This window comes from Paroedura picta, chromosome 3, assembly GCF_049243985.1.
Source record: "Paroedura picta isolate Pp20150507F chromosome 3, Ppicta_v3.0, whole genome shotgun sequence".
Taxonomy (NCBI): Eukaryota; Metazoa; Chordata; class Lepidosauria; order Squamata; family Gekkonidae; genus Paroedura; species Paroedura picta.
In genome coordinates, this window is record NC_135371.1 from 83,654,967 (window position 1) to 83,671,354 (window position 16,388).

The window sequence follows — 16,388 nt, forward strand, 5'->3', positions numbered from 1 at the left end:
TCACCCTTGACTTGAGAATATTTATTAATGTTTAACGGCACATGTCTCAATTAAGGTCCTTGGGAGACTATTTTCTTACTGCTCTCTACTGAGGAATGCCTCATTAACTCTTACTATGTACCTCTGTTTCTTAATTGGTTACTGATCCACAAGAAAATGTACTTAATTGTCATGCTACTATAATGTTTATTCAGAGTGGTTTGATGACAGACTGTAAGCCTAACAACAGTTCATCTTCATGGCTTCTGTGCAGTCCCACATGGGATCTGTCTGACGCAGGACTTGCCATGGAGAAGAACTTGCAAGCTATTCATATAAAATTCTGGAAGTTCCCAAGAGTGCTCACCCTCCCCTACAGCGGGTGACTTTCCTACCCAAAGTCACATGATATGGGAGGGGTCAGCACTCTCCCACTCCCAAGTTCTTTTCCTACAACCATTAAGAGAGGACTATTCATCAAACTGAAGATAAATTTTACCTCAGATTCAGGAGAGGCGAACAACTCAAAATTCTGATATTATTGGCCACTGTTAATAATAATAATAATAATAATAATAATAATAATAATAATAATAATAATAATAATAATAATAAACCTTTATTGGCATAAAACAATAAGAGGCAAATACAGCCAAGTAGGGTAAACATATAATAGGGTAAAATAAGCTCATATTATAAACTAAAACAGAGTTAGATTGACTGATTAAAACATCCTCAGAAGAGGTGTTTCAAGAACAATGGGGCCCTTATCTGAATTATTTGAGAAGATAAACTAAAAGGGGACACTTAACAGAGAGGATTTAAGTGTAACAAATGAAGAGCATAATCTATTTTTCTTTGTATTAACAATTTATATTATCTGTCCTTTTTCTATATCTTTTTCTATATCTTTCTCTCTCTCTCTCTCTCTCTCTCTCTCTCTTATTTATATATATATATATATAAATAAATGTTCTCTCTATATATATAGAACAGTGGTGGCAAAGCGGCTGCAGCAGGGTCTCCCGGGAGGATGGCAAAGGTCTTTTGGGCAAACCAGGAACAATAGACAATCACGTCAGTGGGAAATCCGTAGTGGGGAATAAACTAGAAAAATGTGCATTATGGATTCCCAGGCATCAGGAACCCAGGTTGCTGGATGAGGAAAACAAGGGACTTTTGAGCCGGTTGGGAGATTTCGGCTCTTGGTTGAAGAGGGGAATGGTGGGGGCTATAGACAGAGAAAGGCTGGTGCCTCTCAGTCTGGAAAGGTGGGTGCAAAGCAACCACAAGACAGCCTGGATATGCAAATGAAGCAAACTGTCCTAAAATTTTGGGAAAAAACAAGTCCTTGGTAGACAGCAGGCTGCATGAGGTTATGTTGCAATGCCTGGGTTCTATACAATATGAGATATTGTTTGTGTCTCTGCCATCTACATGATGGAGAACCTCAGTGTGCTTTGGTGCTGGCTTCTACAGCACATATACTAAATTGGATTAATAAAGGGAAGATTAAGCAATTCTGAACGAATTTGTGGTGTTGTATCCTCCCATTATAAAATGGTTATTCATCAGAGTGTATACATTAATGCATATACTGTTTGAATCAGGGCAGTTTACAATATGTCCTTTTATTTTATTTTATTCATTTATTGATTAATTTATACATTACAGTACATTCTTTTTGAATGGCCATGGATTCAGCCTGAAGGGTGGAGAAAACATCTACCTTATCCAATGGCCGTCTCTTTTCTAAGATTCTATCAGGATGAGTAGTGTTCAAACCAAGCATAGGTTTTCTTCCCTAAATGATTTCTAAGTAACTCCTAGGTCAAGAGGTCCTCTGACCTGGCAATCCGATTCTGAAACAGAGAGGGCTCTGCATACCGGAAATGTTCCCAGGGCCCTACTCTTAAAAAAAAAAAAGTTTCATGGAGTGGGTTGATCCAGGCAATGTAGGAATCCTTAATTGCCTTAATGACCCACAAAAGGGTAGAAGGGCCTCAGTACAGACATTATTATGTTGAATGATGTTTCCATTAAACTAACTTAAGCTCTGCCTGAGATAGATGGTCCTATTGGTATCTCTCTGAATTAAATGTGTTCAGAGGTTTTTTTCTGCAGCCTTCATGGGAGCATTGCTTCTAAAAGACATCTGCAGTGGAGCAACCTGGTCAGTGATCCAAGTTTGTCCAACATTATGTCATAGATGTCAACTCCGGGAGAGGGATTCTGTGGGTAGAGTGGATTGTCAATCCGTTTTTCCACTGTGTAAGCCCCCAGGCTGCGTGATCTAGCTAGTCTCCCATGTGGGACTGCACAGAAGCCACAAAGATGAAAACAGGGTTGCACTTACTTGTAACTGTTGTTCATCAAGTGGTCTTCTGTGCAGTCACACAACCCTCCCTCCTTCCCTGCTGTGGGTCACTGATAATGGCTTGACTTGCCTGTTGTGGTGGCAGGAAAGAGAACTGAGGGGAGAGTGCTAACCCCCAACACATTGTTTGACTTTGGACAGAAATGTCACCATCTGTGAGGGGAGGAGTGACCACTCTTGGGAGCGTCTAGAATTGTTTATATATATTGCTTTGCTCCCCAAAAGGAATTGATGCTTGCCATGATCAAGTGGGTAATTTTCCAGAGGAAATCAGTTCTGAAGAGCTTTGAAGTATGTGCCTTGCTTTAATTACTTAAGAGACTCCTGTAGTTGTTTATGGTCCCTGATCTCTGTCAGTCAAAAACAATTTGTAGGACTCTATTTTATTTTATTTTTCTTGTTTTTCCTTAGTGCATCCACAGAGACTTGGCAGCTCGTAACATCTTACTGTCAGAAAACAATGTCGTCAAGATTTGTGACTTTGGGCTGGCCCGGGACATCTACAAGGATCCTGATTATGTCAGGAAGGGCAGTGTGAGTTCTGAGTGATATATATGGGAACATAGAACCAAAACTGAGTTAGACATGTAGAGGTTTGGGGTCTACAAGGAATTGTGAAGGGTAGGGTAATAGACAATTTGGAAATCCCATGCCATACTTCACAATCTCCCCTTCAGGAATCGCTAAGCTCCCATGGGCTTGAACAGGCTGAGTTCTTCTGTCTGCCAGATTTTTTTTCTCCTTTAACTGGTTCTCCTGTGTTTTCACACCAACATTTTCAGTCCTTATCAGTCTGGTTTAATGGCCCCTTTTGGAAAAATTTTCAAACAATATTTTTTAGTATGCCTTTGAAGTTCCCCATGTGTATAGAGACCTGTTTCTTGTTTGTGAATGGTCTGGTTTTACATCTTTTGCCATCCAAACAAGCTCCAGCCTCTTTACTATTAAATATATAGCATAGCATCAGGAGGCATTGCTTGTGACCAATGGACATTGCAAAACTGTTTATCTGTTTACAACTGATATACAAAGAAATATAACAGAAGGATACATCGACTAAGAAGCTTTATATTATGTACTTCAGTGGCACTGAAAATATTGTTGGAGACACATGTTGTTCAGTGTAAGATGTAAGCAATAGTCCTTGGCAGTGCCATGGTAAATGCCTACCAGTGCTTCTCTGATGTGAAAAAAATGTGTTATATTTCACCACCTTTATGTACATCCACAAATGAATGAAAGCCTAGTCCATATAACTGCATTTTCTCATGCTTATCCCTTGCTAGATTTCATACATAGACATTGCAGCACTCATATTACTGAAGCAACATCAAGAAATTTTTTTAGCTCTCTTCTTCAGAATCACAAGGTTACACAGGGCAAGCCAACATCATGAACTAGATGTTTGGAAAAGTCTATCCTGTAGGTCATTACTTATAACATCCCATTTTAAGACTTATTAATCAGGATGTAATAAGGGAAACTCAGATTTCAGTTTTCTGTTTGTAATAGAAATACCTCAACAATTAAATAATGCCCATCCATCCAGATCCAGATAGGTAAATAATACTGGACTGTATCTTCCTACAGTGTTCCTAAATGGATACCTTATTGTACTGGATTCATTTTCTTTGTGAATGAGCTACCATAGATTACTTGCATTTTTTCTGTGAGTTTTCTAATTTGGTTGCTATTAATTTGGAATGTAACAGCCTCACACATTTATTTTATCTTTACAGGCCCGCCTCCCACTAAAGTGGATGGCTCCAGAAAGCATCTTTGACAAAGTTTATACTACACAGAGTGATGTCTGGTCATTTGGAGTCCTCCTGTGGGAGATCTTCTCTCTAGGTTGGTAGTCAAAGTGTCTACTGGCCTGTTAAGTCAGGATCTGAATGCTAACAATGTCTTCCTGTGCATCTGCCATCCGTACTTTTCTGGGCACATGATGATGAAGGCAGATCACTCTAAGTCTGCTGCTTTTGCCATTCACCTTATCTTTCCTATTTCAAAATGCTAGTTGCTGTCCTTTCTGTCCACATCATTGCTCACATTGCAGAATAATCCACATTTTTTTCATTCTTTCAGGCATTCCTTGCAATTATAACTCACTCTTCCTCCAAATTGCTCAAGATGGCATACATGAGTGAGATGATCTCATCCTGGATAGATTCAAGTGGGTAGCCATGTTGGTCTGAAGTAGCACAAAAAAAATAGAGTCTAATAGCACCTTTAAGCTCAACAAAGATTTATTCAAGGCATGAGCTTTCGTATGCATGCACTCTTCCTCAGACTAAATGAACAACCATCATAACTGTAGAGATATTTTTGCCTTATATCTCTACAGTTATGATGGTTGTTTATTTAGTCTGAGGAAGACTGCATGCACTCAAAAACTCACACCTTGAATAAATCTTTGTTGGGCTTAAAGGTGCTATTAGACTCTGATGATCTCATCTTGTTTTTAACCTTTGGAATAAAATTCCTACAGCAAAATGGCATTTTCTAATTGTATATTCCAACAGTTTTGCAGATAAAGGCCTGCAAGCTTGGATTACAGTCCTTGTGATTCTGATCCTTTCCCAGATGGCTGCTTCATTGAGTCTCAAAAATACTAAGCAAATGTCTCCATGAACGCTCTCACTGTATTCTATTTAAAAGAGTAGATCAAGGCATTCTTCCCCATGTAGCCATGCTTTCTTCTCTTCTGTCTTCACATCGTATCATGCCATTATCTGACAATCTGTGTGTTATCTTTTCCAGGTGCTTCCCCATACCCTGGAGTCCAAATCAATGAGGAATTTTGCCAGAGACTGAAAGATGGTACCAGGATGAGAGCCCCAGAATATGCAACTGCAGAAATGTGAGCTGAAAACATAGGAAAATATCAAAATATTGATCCACAAGAAGCTGCAAATTTCTGAAGATGATGTTAATATTGCCCAAATGCTTTTACATGTTTCGGTAACACTTCATGCGCCCAAGTACAATATCTACTTCAGTAGTGAGCTTTCTTTTTGTGGGGTTCCTACCTTTTGTATTAACAGCTCTATTTTTGATAAGTAGCTATAAGATGGTGCTGATTTTAGTGTTACGGAAAGGCTTAAATTGTTTTGTTGTTGCTTGAGGGTTTTTAAAAATAAACATTTATTCAATACATAATAGAAAGAGTATGCATAATAGAAACAACTCATAAAAATGCTGCGAAATAGCATTTTTTGTTGTTTTCACAGTTATCGTATAATGCTAAGCTGCTGGCATGGTGATCCCAAAGAGAGACCAACATTCTCTGATTTGGTGGAGATTCTGGGTTACCTTCTTCAGGAAAATGTCCAGCACGTAAGTTCCCTTTCATGACTTCAGTGCAGAAGCTAACACAGCCAGCATGTATGAAGAGTTGTTTCTTCATCAAATTGCTGAATTATACAGTGCTTGTAATTTATGCCGGTACTATTGAACACAGGATGACGATTTCATTGGACACACTCATTTATGTAAACTTGTGTGGGTGCTACGTATACTGTGCCTTTCAAAGGCTGTTTCATCTAAGAGATTTTCTATTCCAGTGCAGTTTCATTGGCACTTCTTGTTCAAGTGAACAAAAATGTTTGGATGGCAATGGATGCTGGGCAAATGGTCTTTCTCTCACTATCTACATCATGGACCTGCTACCCAGATGAGCCATATCTTACTTCCACAATTGCAACCTATGCAGTTTTGAAGAATCATAGAGTGTGGGAGAACTAAAAGACCTTTTTTTCATTCTATTTCTGTGCTCCAACTCCTTAACATATCTGCTCACCATATAAACTATTAGGTGTTACTTCCAGTCTAACCTGGGGGGAAATTCCTATTCAACTCACAAAATGATGATCAATCAATTTGTATGTGCAAGCAAAATATGGCCCTGGTATTTTCCTGAGAGAAAATGAACAGCTGCATCCTGCTGCACCCAAAGTAAGACAAAACTGAAGAAAAAACTTTAATTAGCCAAAGCTAAGAAATTGCAAGTCCCTTGGACTGCAGGGGGAACAAACCGGTCAGTCCTAGAGGAGATCAGCCTGGATTTCTCCTTAGAAGGCCAGATCCTGAAGATGAAACTCAAATACTTTGGCCACCTCATGAGGAGGAAGGACTCCCTGGAGAAGAGCCTAATGCTGGGAGCGATTGAGGGCAAAAGAAGAAGGGGATGACAGAGAATGAGGTGGCTGGATGGAGTCACTGAAGCAGTTGGTGTGAGTTTAAATGGACTCCGGGGAATGGAAGAGGACAGGAAGGCCTTGGAACAACATTGATCATGGGGTGACGATGGGTCGGACACCGCACCTAACAATAACAACAAGAAACAATTTGACATATGTCTTGAAGCCTTGTTACCCATGGGTCAATTGGAAGGTAAAAGGAGCATTACAAGAAACATCAAGGGCCAGGAGGCAATAACAGGGCAAACACTTTAAAGAGAGATATGATTTCATTTTTGCCAGCTGTCTGTCTTGTAATCTTTTTTTTTCTGTAATAAATCTAAAGAATCTCTTAGGTGAGTCAAATTTAGTATCTCTATTTACTTCTAGCTGAGCCCTACACAAGGAATATCATGAATCTGAAGGATTTTAAAAAACTATTTCTAATCTTCTGTAATATAGAATCCTAGAGTTGGAAGGGGCCATACAGAACATAGTCCAACCTGCTATTTAATGCAGGATCATCCTAAAACATCCATGATAAGTATCTATCATAGTGGTGAGGGGAAGCTCACCATCTCCTTTGGCTGCTTATTCCACTGCTGAACTACTCTGACTGTAAAATGCCCCCCCCCCCGATATATAGCCGGTACTGTTCTGCGCATAGTTTAAAGCCACTACTGTGGATCTTATCTTCCATTGACAACAGGAGCCTTTCCCTGTCCTCTTCCAAGTGACAACTTTAAAAGAGCAATCCTGTCCTCTCAACCTCCTCTTCTCCAGGCTGAACATTCCCCAGTCCCTCAGCCTTTCCTCATAGAGCTTGGATCATCTTCATAGCTCTCCTCTGCACCCTCTCAAATTTGTCCATGTCTTTTTTTAAGTAAGGCCTCCAGAACTACTTTAATTTTTTTCTAAAGAGATTTCTTTGAGGACAGGAATTCTTCATTTAGCCACATAAGCCTGAAGCAGTATTTGTTCTTTAGAGCACGGGAAATACATTGCAGGCCCTGTGGGATTCTTCTGCAGTGCTTAAAAAAGCAATGCTATATTATACAACTATAGATTATTTCTGTCTGTCTTCAGAGAGGTTGCTCCCATTTATTTTCTTTTATTTTCTTAGTACCTTTGTAACAGTGTTTGGGAAGAACTTTCTGAAGCCTGAAATCAGAAATTGGTCCAGTAAAATGTACCTCCTCATATATTTGCCTGTCTTGTAGTCTGGGACCGGTGCATAACAGACAACACTGTATTCAAATGCATGGAGTAGAGACAGCTTGCAAGTAATTAAATGGGCTGAATAACAGTAGAGGGCATCCTTTGCATATGTTCTTTCTCTGATTATCAGGCAGTGGAAAGATTAAGGAACTGTATTACTTTCTGAACTAAAAAGGCTTGATTTACTTGCTTTCCTTGTGAAATCATTATATCCCATAGCATAATCATATTCAATCACCCTCTAGAAATTCTGTAACCATGTTTTTGTCAGTTCTGTCAGTATGGAGAAAAGAGGAAATATAATAACTATATTCACTCCCATTATTTTCTTTCTTTTTTCTTTCCTCACAAACGTTTTTCTACATCCTTATCAGGAGGGGAAAGACTATATCCCCCTAAATGACTCTCAGAGCTCTGAAGATGATGGCTTTTCCCAGGTGGCTTCATCCATCCAGCAGAACTCTGATGAAGAGGAATTTGATATGAGAATGCACTGTCACAATATAGCAGCAAGGTAAGTCCTTGCTGATTCTTGGAAAATGTGACAGGAGAGAGCGCCTAGCAGACAGCTTTCTAACAATGTCTCTGAGAATGACTATATCTGACTGGCATCATCAAAAATTTAAGCTGTGTTCATTATTAGGAACTCATCAACATTTTCAGCTTTAGTCACCTTCATTGTGTAAAACCTCATCCTCGAATATATCCACATACTGTTTCTATGGAACTCCTCTAGAGTTTTGTGGCTGCAAGTCAGCAAGATCTGCTACCTAGCTGTATTTAAAAAAAAAACGTTTTATGCTATATGAAAGGTGTAGCTCTTTTAGGAGGATAGAGACTTGTTCCAAGCTTGGAAGTTCACTAAGATTAAAAAGGAATTGGTGCAGTGATTGCCTGCATACTGGAATTCTGAAATGATAGGAGCTATGGAAATGGCACAGGCAGAAAAGTTCTCCATATCCAATCAAATCACTGGCGTTCCCAACAAATGATTAGAACAAAGTTTGAGGCCTGTGGCACCTTTAAGCCCAACACATTTTTATTGAAGATATAAGTTTTTGTGTGCATGCACACTTCTTAAGATACTGTGAAACAGATGGAGTGTGTACATGATAAACCTATCAGTTCCTGTTTGTACCCAAGTTGAACTTTGTTGCCCTGGGACTCAAACTTCATTCTCCCATCCGTCCATTAACTCAAATGTTGTTCTGCTATCTGTTCATTAACTCTTTTATGATTATTTACTGCCATTCACAGGTCTTGACAACAGTCTTTAGTCAATCTCAGCTATATTCACCCAGTTACTTATGTATCTAGTATCTAGCTAGCCCTTCCTGGCAATTAACACCCCCGCGTGCACATACATTTCTACCTATATGTAATAGTTGAGACAATTATGTTCCACAGTATCTGAAGAAGTGTGCATGCAACAGAAGCTTATACTTTGAATAAAACTTTGTTGGTCTTAAAGGTGCCACTGGACTCAAACTTTATTCTGCTGCTTCAGACCAACCACCTAACATTATTTTAAAAAATGATTATCAGTCTTACTTTCTGCTGCATGTTTCTGTTTTCCAGCAAGTGCTCCACTCTGCAAGGTTAAGGGCCAAACAAGATTTTACATTATAATGTGTGGTGTACACTCCAAAAACATTTTAATGAAAAAAATCCTTCCTCACACCCATTTTCCCTCTCAAAACTGACTCTTCAAGGTGCTTTAACTCTATTTCCCCAATCTTCTGTTCCTAATAATAACCTTGCAAGACTGCTTTGAAGGGGGGGAAAGCTAAAGAAGCATCAGGAGAATGTTATACATAAACGCATGGTTATTTAGCTAGTCCTTCAACATGCATCCTAAGGTGAGGGATAGCAATTGATTTAGACCATGCTGCTTGTTTGCTGTAAAATGCAATGTCATAACGTCTCTGTCTATGTTTCTTTACTGGAAGAGCACAAAATGCAGATTATCTTATTTGAAGCATATGTCTTTTCTGATTTAGTACTCAATTTTTTTCTTCTTCCAGATACTATAACTGTGTGTCCTTCCCTGGCTGTTTGACTGGTGGGAATCAGATAAGGTGTCCATCTAGAATAAAGACTTTTGAAGAATTTCCTATGACACAAACCATGTATAGAACACATCCGGTGAGTTGGTCAAGTTAAATTCTTGTCTAGCTGACACCTTCATTTCCCAGAAAATAGAGAGGGGAACCAGGGGGTCTGCTCTTTTAGACTAGATTCTCATCAATAGGGAAGAACTGTTAGATGAGGTAGAAGTACTGGCCACACTTGGTAGTAGTGACCATGTGATTTTGGAAATTTCAATTGTGGGGAAAAGAAAACCTTTACATAGTCGGATCTATAGACTGGACTTCAGGAAAGCCAATTTTAACAGACTTAAAGGTATGCTGGGTAGTCCCGTGGTCAGAAAGACTTAGAGATGGGAGTCCAAGAGGGCTTGGAGTTTCTTGAAAGTGAAATACTGAAGGCTCAATCACAAACAATTTCCTTGAGAAGAAAAGATGGAAGGAGCCCGAGGAAGCCAAGGTGACTCCATAAGCAGTTGTCAAATGATTTGAGGAATAAAAAAGAGTCAGTTAAGAAATGGAAGGAAGGCCTTATTACCAAGGATGAGTATAAACAAATAACCAATAATTGTAGGGACAGTGTCAGAAAAGCTAAAGCTCAATATGACCTTAGGCTAGCAAGAAATGCTAAACATAGCAAAAAGGGCTTTTTTAGTTAGATTTCGGGTCCTCACAGAAACATCTTGGAGGACCCACATCCAGCCTGTGATGAGGCAGCTGCATTGGCTACCAGTTGCTGGCTGGATTGGATTCAAGGTTTTGGTTTTAACCTTTAAGGCCCTCCACAGTCTGGGACCCACATACTTGAGGGATTGCCTTGCACCCTATGCCCCCCCGCAGGGCCTTGCGCTCTGTGGGTAAAAATTTGTTGGTCGTTCCTGGCCTCCAGGAGGCACATCTGGCCTCGACCAGGGCCAGGGCCTTTTTGGGCCTGGCCCCCACCTGGTGGAATGAGCTCCTGGAAGAGCTGCGGGCCCTATGGGATTTACCAGCTTTCCGCAGGGTCTGGAAAATGAAGCTCTTCCGCCAGGCTTATGGTTGAGGCCAGTGCCTCCATGGTAGCTCGCACCCCCTCCCTTTTATTTGCAGTGATTCTTTATTCCTTCCCTGGGGTTATGAGCTATGTGGTATAAGGCCGCCGCCGCGGGTTTGGTTGGGTTAGGTTGGGTTGTGGGGTTTTTAGGATGTTTTATTGTATTAGGGGTTTTATGGGGGCTTTTATGATATGTGACCCGCTACAAGCCTTATGGGAGTGGCGGGCTATAAGTCGAATTAATAAGTAAGTAAGTAAGTAAGTAAGTAAGAAAAAGACTAGGGACATGGTAGGACCACTGCGAGGACAAGAATGGGAAATTATAACAGATGATGAAGAGAGGGCTGAACTGCTTAACTCCTATTTCCCCTCAGTTTTCTCTTGTGAGGGAAATAGTGCTCAATGCGGCAAAAATGTAATACAACACGGGGGATGGGAATGGTGGCCAAGGATCACTGTTGGGGCAGTCCACAAACATCTAGTTTCTTTAAATGAAACAAAGTCTTCTGGGACAGATTAATTGCATCCAAGGGTACTAAAAGAACTTGCAGATGTTATCTCTGAACCTCTGTCCATTATTTTTGACACTTCTTGGAGAACAGGTGAGGTACCAGATGATTGGAGGTGGGCAAATGTTTCTTCAAGAAAAGGAAAAAGGAGGATCTGGGTAACTATAGACCCATCAGCTTGACATCTGTAACTGGAAAATTTTGTAACAAATCATCAAACCCTCGATCCTTGAGCAGCTAGAACTGAGACCTGTGATTTCTAAGATTCAGCATGGGTTTCACAAGAACAAGTCATGTCAGACCAACCTTATCTCCTTTTTCAAGAAAGTGACTACTTTGCTGGATCAGGGGAATGCCGTGGACATAGTCTATCTGGATTTCAGTAAAGCTTTTGATAAGGTTTCACATTATATTCTTGTTGACAAGTTGGTAAAATGCGGTATGAATCCTAATTCTGTGAGGTGGATCATTAACTGGTTGACAGATCGTACCCAGAGGGTACTTGTTAATGGTTCAGCTTCCTCTTGGAAGAGAGTGACAAGTGGAGTACCCCAGGGATCTGTCCTGGGGCCTGTGTTGTTCAACGTATTTATAAATGAATTGGATGAGGGATTTGCAGATGATACTAAACTGGGAGGGGTAGCAAACACAACAGTAGACAGAATCAGAATACAGGATGATCTTGATAGGCTCGAGAAGTGGGCTAAACTGAATAAAATAAAATTCAATAGGAACAAATGTAACGTTCTGCATTTAAATAGGAAAAACCATATACACCTATATAGGATGGGGTTAGGGTTGGTTTAGGGCAGGAGCGAAAAGGATCTAGGAGACATTGGATCTAGGAGTCTTAGTAGACCATACATTGAACATGAGTCAGCAGTGTGACTCGGTGGCTAAAAAGGCAAATGGGATTTTAGGCTGTATCAAACGGAATACCATGTCCAGATCACGGGAGGTGATCATACTGCTTTACTCTGCTCTGGTTCGGCCTCACTTGGAGTACTGTGTTCAGTTTTGGGCACCCCAGTTGAAGAGAGATGGAGACAAACTGGAGCCTGTCCAGAGGAGGACAACAAAGATGGTGAGCGGTTTATGTGTGAAGAAAGGTTGGGAGAGCTTGGTCTGTTTAGCCTGGAGAGGATATGACTGAGAGGGGATCTGATAACCATTTTCAAGTATTTAAAAGGGTGCCATATAGAGGATGGAGCAGAGTTGTTCTCTCTTGCCCCAGAGGGACAGACCAGAACCAATGGGATGAAATTAATTCAAAAGAAATTCTATATAAACAGCTGGAAGAAGTTCCTGACAGAGCAGTTTTCTCACTGGAACAGGCTACTTCAGAAGGTGGTGGGTTCTCCATCTTGGGAAATTTTTAAACATAGGCTAGATAGCCATCTGACGGAGAGGCTGATTCTGTGAAGGCTCAAGGGGGTGGCAGGTTACAGTGAATGAACGATAGGGTTGTGATTGTCCTGAATAGTGCAGGGGGTTAGGGTTCATAACTGTTCATAAAATGTTATGTGCCCACATGCTTCTTTCATGGTTGCTCCTTAGAAGAAGAACAGATTTTTGTACCCTGTTGTTTACTATCCAAAGGAGTCTCAAAGCGGTTTACAAACACCTTTTCCATTTATCTCCCCACAATGGTCAACCTGTGAGGGATGTGGGGCTGTGAGTGGTCTGAGAGAACTGGGAATGGGCCGTAGTGACCCAGCAGGCCTCAGGTGTCTCAAAGCATTTTCCAATCGTCTTCCCTTCCTCTCCCCATAGCAGACTCCCGATGAGGGAGGTGGGGTAGAGAGCCTCACAGAGAAGCTGGCAACCCTAAGAGGAAGACTCTCTGTGCACAGCAGTCTTGACCTTAGTAAGGTTTTCTTATACTGGTTTTTTATTTGCCAGGCCAAGGTTGGAAAAAGTCAAGTCAGTTCCCATGTGTCTCCAGCCATTTACTTGCTCACTATTTACAGTTTCAGGCTGTAAATATTTATTTAGATCTTCCTGCACTTTCCAGACTCACAGGACTGATGCTGGTCTGCCTTTCTGTGACCCAGAATACAAACAGTTGCTGGTAAGGGCTGGCCATAACCCATAGCCCAGGAGGGACACACCTGCACTACTCCCTCCCAACTGCAGACAAAAATGGCTCCTCTGAAGGCTGAACTCTGAGGCATTGTACGATTTTGAAGTCCCACCTCCAAAACTCCAGGAATATTTCCAACCCAGGGGTAGCCAACTTCCAGGTGGGGCCTGAAGAGCTCCTGGAATTACAGCTCACCAGCAGAGTATAAAGATCAGCTCCCCAGGCAGAAAGGGCTACTTTGGACAAGGTTGTGGCAGAGAAGAAACATTTAAGGCCTCACACACAGGTTGTTGTTGAATTGAAAGACTTGAGGCCTGCTGCACAGGCTTGTTGTGCAGATGAAACAGGAGACAAAAGAACCAGTTTCGTCTGCATAATAATGCTGTGCAGTGGCCTCAAATCTGCAGAGTTGCAAAGAAGAAAGACACATGGCTTGGCTGTGTCTAACCCTCGGCCAGAGCAGTATTTTAAGTGAAAATGGGCTTTTCTGCGGTCTCTTGTCAGCCAACTCTTTGGCAGAAGGGGATAGTCGTCCCCCCCTCAAAAGGATGGCCCTCAGGCTCCCCTGCGTTGCTCTTGGAAACGCCTCCCTCCCCTCAGTCAGAGCCTGTCAGAGGCTCCTTCGCAGCAGGCCTGAAGGGAGGGGGAGGGAGCACACTCACCAGCCTCCTGCCAGCTCTGTCAGGGTTCTGAGGCAATTTACAGTTGGACATGACAGGACATGACAGGACAGTCTTGGGGTGAAAAGGGCTGGCGCAGCCTGTCCAAGCCTCTGTTCTCATCCCCCTTGGCAGCCCTACTGACCTCCTCTCCCTGTGGTGGTCAGAAGCAGACTGGCAGCAATCTCTCCAGATTGCCCTGGAACTCTGGTCTGTCCTGGTGAGGGCCCAATCGGAAGGTGCTTTGCGCCTTCCAATTGGGCCCTCCGCTTGTCAATCTGGGGCCAAGGGGGCAATCCGGGAGTTTTGAACACCCCAACACCCACCCCAACACCCCAACGCCCACCCCAACACCCCTTACTGTTTTATTAAGAGGGAACAGATTCTAAGACTCTGAAGCCAGAGGAAAAAGCCCCAAAACATGTCCAACCTTTATTTGTCTGTTTACCACTGGTCAAACATGTCCAGATGATCAAGAAAATGTATGCTCCAACTGCATTTTTTCTGTAAACAATACATTGTAGTTTCTGTGCTGGGAAATATATTGTTGCAACAACTCTCCTCGGGGAATATCTGAGTTTAGAGGGAAAGGGGATGTGATGCTTCCACTTTTGCTGAGCGTCTAACTGGCATGGCTAACAATCAATTAATGGTTGGCTTCAGTTTTCCAAAGTTGACCTTGAATCTTACCCACCCTCTTTACTTAATGAGGCTGAACCCAAAATTTTAATTTTTCTGGCTGCTGTTGTAGAATAGCTCAGATTCAGCAACTCTTTTTATGTGATCTGAGGGACTCTACTGCAAGAGTTTATCAGATTGCAGTTACTGAGGTTCAAGATAAGCAGCCTGCATGGGCAGCAGACTGAAGAGGGTTGGGGTGCAGATAATTGCTGGAAGAGATAGATGCTGACCCCAGTCTCTTCCAGAGGGTGTATTTTCATAAGTAGTCAGTAATTGCTTCTAGCTCAAAGTATTAGGTAGAAGAAAAAGTTTCTATCATTTGGTTTATTCTAGATACAAAACTAGAAACAAGTTTCATACATTCCATACAGAAGATGAATACAGAGGATGCTTGAGATCTGCAAACAGATACTGGTTCTGTGATGAGAACTGTTATGCCTTATGAGGGCTTAAGGCATTTTCTACCTTGAGTTAGGGCAAAGCTCCCGTATTAGCAACCCATTGCAGTTGAGGTGAAAGAAATTGAGGAGTTGGAGGGAGGCAATTGTAGGGGAGTATTGGGAGGTGAGTACGTGAATTTATTTAAAATGCTTTTTCTTCTAGTTTTAGATCTAGGGGAGAAAGAAAAGTTAAAAATGGCCTGGGGGCATTTGGAGGGCAGAAGTAGTAGGCGGTGAAAAAGCTTAGCACCTATTCTGCTCCCTGATTTTTCCCTTGCAAGTTCCCCCTATTCCTCTGAGACCATTGCATTTTCTTTACAGGTTCAGCCATCAGCAGGGTGATGCAAAATTCTGAGAATGCTTGCTCAGCTAGGTTAGCACTTACATTTTTTGCTTCCGCTTCCTTGCAGGACAATCAGACAGACAGTGGGATGGTCTTGGCGTCTGAGGAGTTTGAGAGAATAGAAAATAGACACAGAAAAGAAGGTGCATTCAGGTAATCCAATGTCTAACTCTTATATCAGGTCTCAGAGCTCACAGCAACATACAATACCCTGCAGTGCTGTCTGCAGCAGATCTCAATGCAGCCTCTTGTAAATGTGCTGTGAACACAGAAATGCAAGCACATCTATCCTCCTGTAACCTGCTGCTGGCGGCAGCATTCCTGAAGATGTTTATAACAAAAAGGGTTGATTGAGCTTAATGGCTTTTGAGTGGAGCCAGTTGATTCCTTGCAAAGAAACAAAAAGAGGAAGCTTCTTACACTGTGATGAAATATGACATGAAACAAAAGGACTTTCCAGACAAGCAAGCAGCGAATGCACAGTCCTTTTTGGCCTTGAAAATAAAGCATTTTACCAATGTTCAAATACAAAGCAATTTTTTTTAAGTGATTGTTTTCTCAGCTAGCAGGACTGTTGGGAGTGCAACACAGAATATGGTTGTGCACCTGTAATAGGCATAAGTGGATTTTCTGTTTTGAGTTTTTGCCCGCTGCCAGTAGACCTCTTGATTTCTTTTCTGTTTGTTTTTCACTGGCTTTAATGGGTTTGTGAGTCTTATCTGGTTATAGGCAATCTGATAAACAACACTTTATTGTTTCTTATAAAAGACACCTTGAGACCTCATGTTAGGAATTAAG

General features: G+C 41.5%; 1 protein-coding gene and 1 long non-coding RNA gene across 9 annotated transcripts in view; one reads left to right on the top strand and one right to left on the bottom strand.

Annotated features, from left to right (window-relative positions):
* FLT4 (fms related receptor tyrosine kinase 4) overlaps positions 1-16,388 on the top strand; it is a 160,871-nt gene that overhangs the window by 141,839 nt on the left and 2,644 nt on the right. For all 4 annotated transcript variants that reach the window (XM_077326599.1, XM_077326600.1, XM_077326601.1 and 1 more), the window contains 7 exons: positions 2,768-2,890; positions 4,096-4,207; positions 5,120-5,219; positions 5,590-5,695; positions 8,130-8,269; positions 9,780-9,900; positions 15,658-15,743. In XM_077326599.1, the coding sequence (XP_077182714.1) occupies positions 2,768-2,890; positions 4,096-4,207; positions 5,120-5,219; positions 5,590-5,695; positions 8,130-8,269; positions 9,780-9,900; positions 15,658-15,743 (788 nt within the window). The remainder of the gene's footprint in view (positions 1-2,767; positions 2,891-4,095; positions 4,208-5,119; positions 5,220-5,589; positions 5,696-8,129; positions 8,270-9,779; positions 9,901-15,657; positions 15,744-16,388) is intronic.
* LOC143832346 (uncharacterized) overlaps positions 1-16,388 on the bottom strand; it is a 65,516-nt gene that overhangs the window by 22,555 nt on the left and 26,573 nt on the right. Inside the window, exons 4-6 of one of the 5 annotated variants that reach the window (XR_013229209.1) lie at positions 15,633-15,691; positions 9,307-9,346; positions 2,885-3,164 (exon numbers count right to left, since the gene is read on the bottom strand). The exons of 1 other annotated variant lie outside the window; for it this stretch is intronic. This is a non-coding gene — a long non-coding RNA (uncharacterized LOC143832346). Of the gene's footprint in view, positions 1-2,884; positions 3,165-4,767; positions 5,225-9,306; positions 9,347-15,632; positions 15,692-16,388 lie in introns of those variants that run through there. 3 more of the 5 variants (XR_013229207.1, XR_013229208.1, XR_013229210.1) reach the window with 3 other exon arrangements.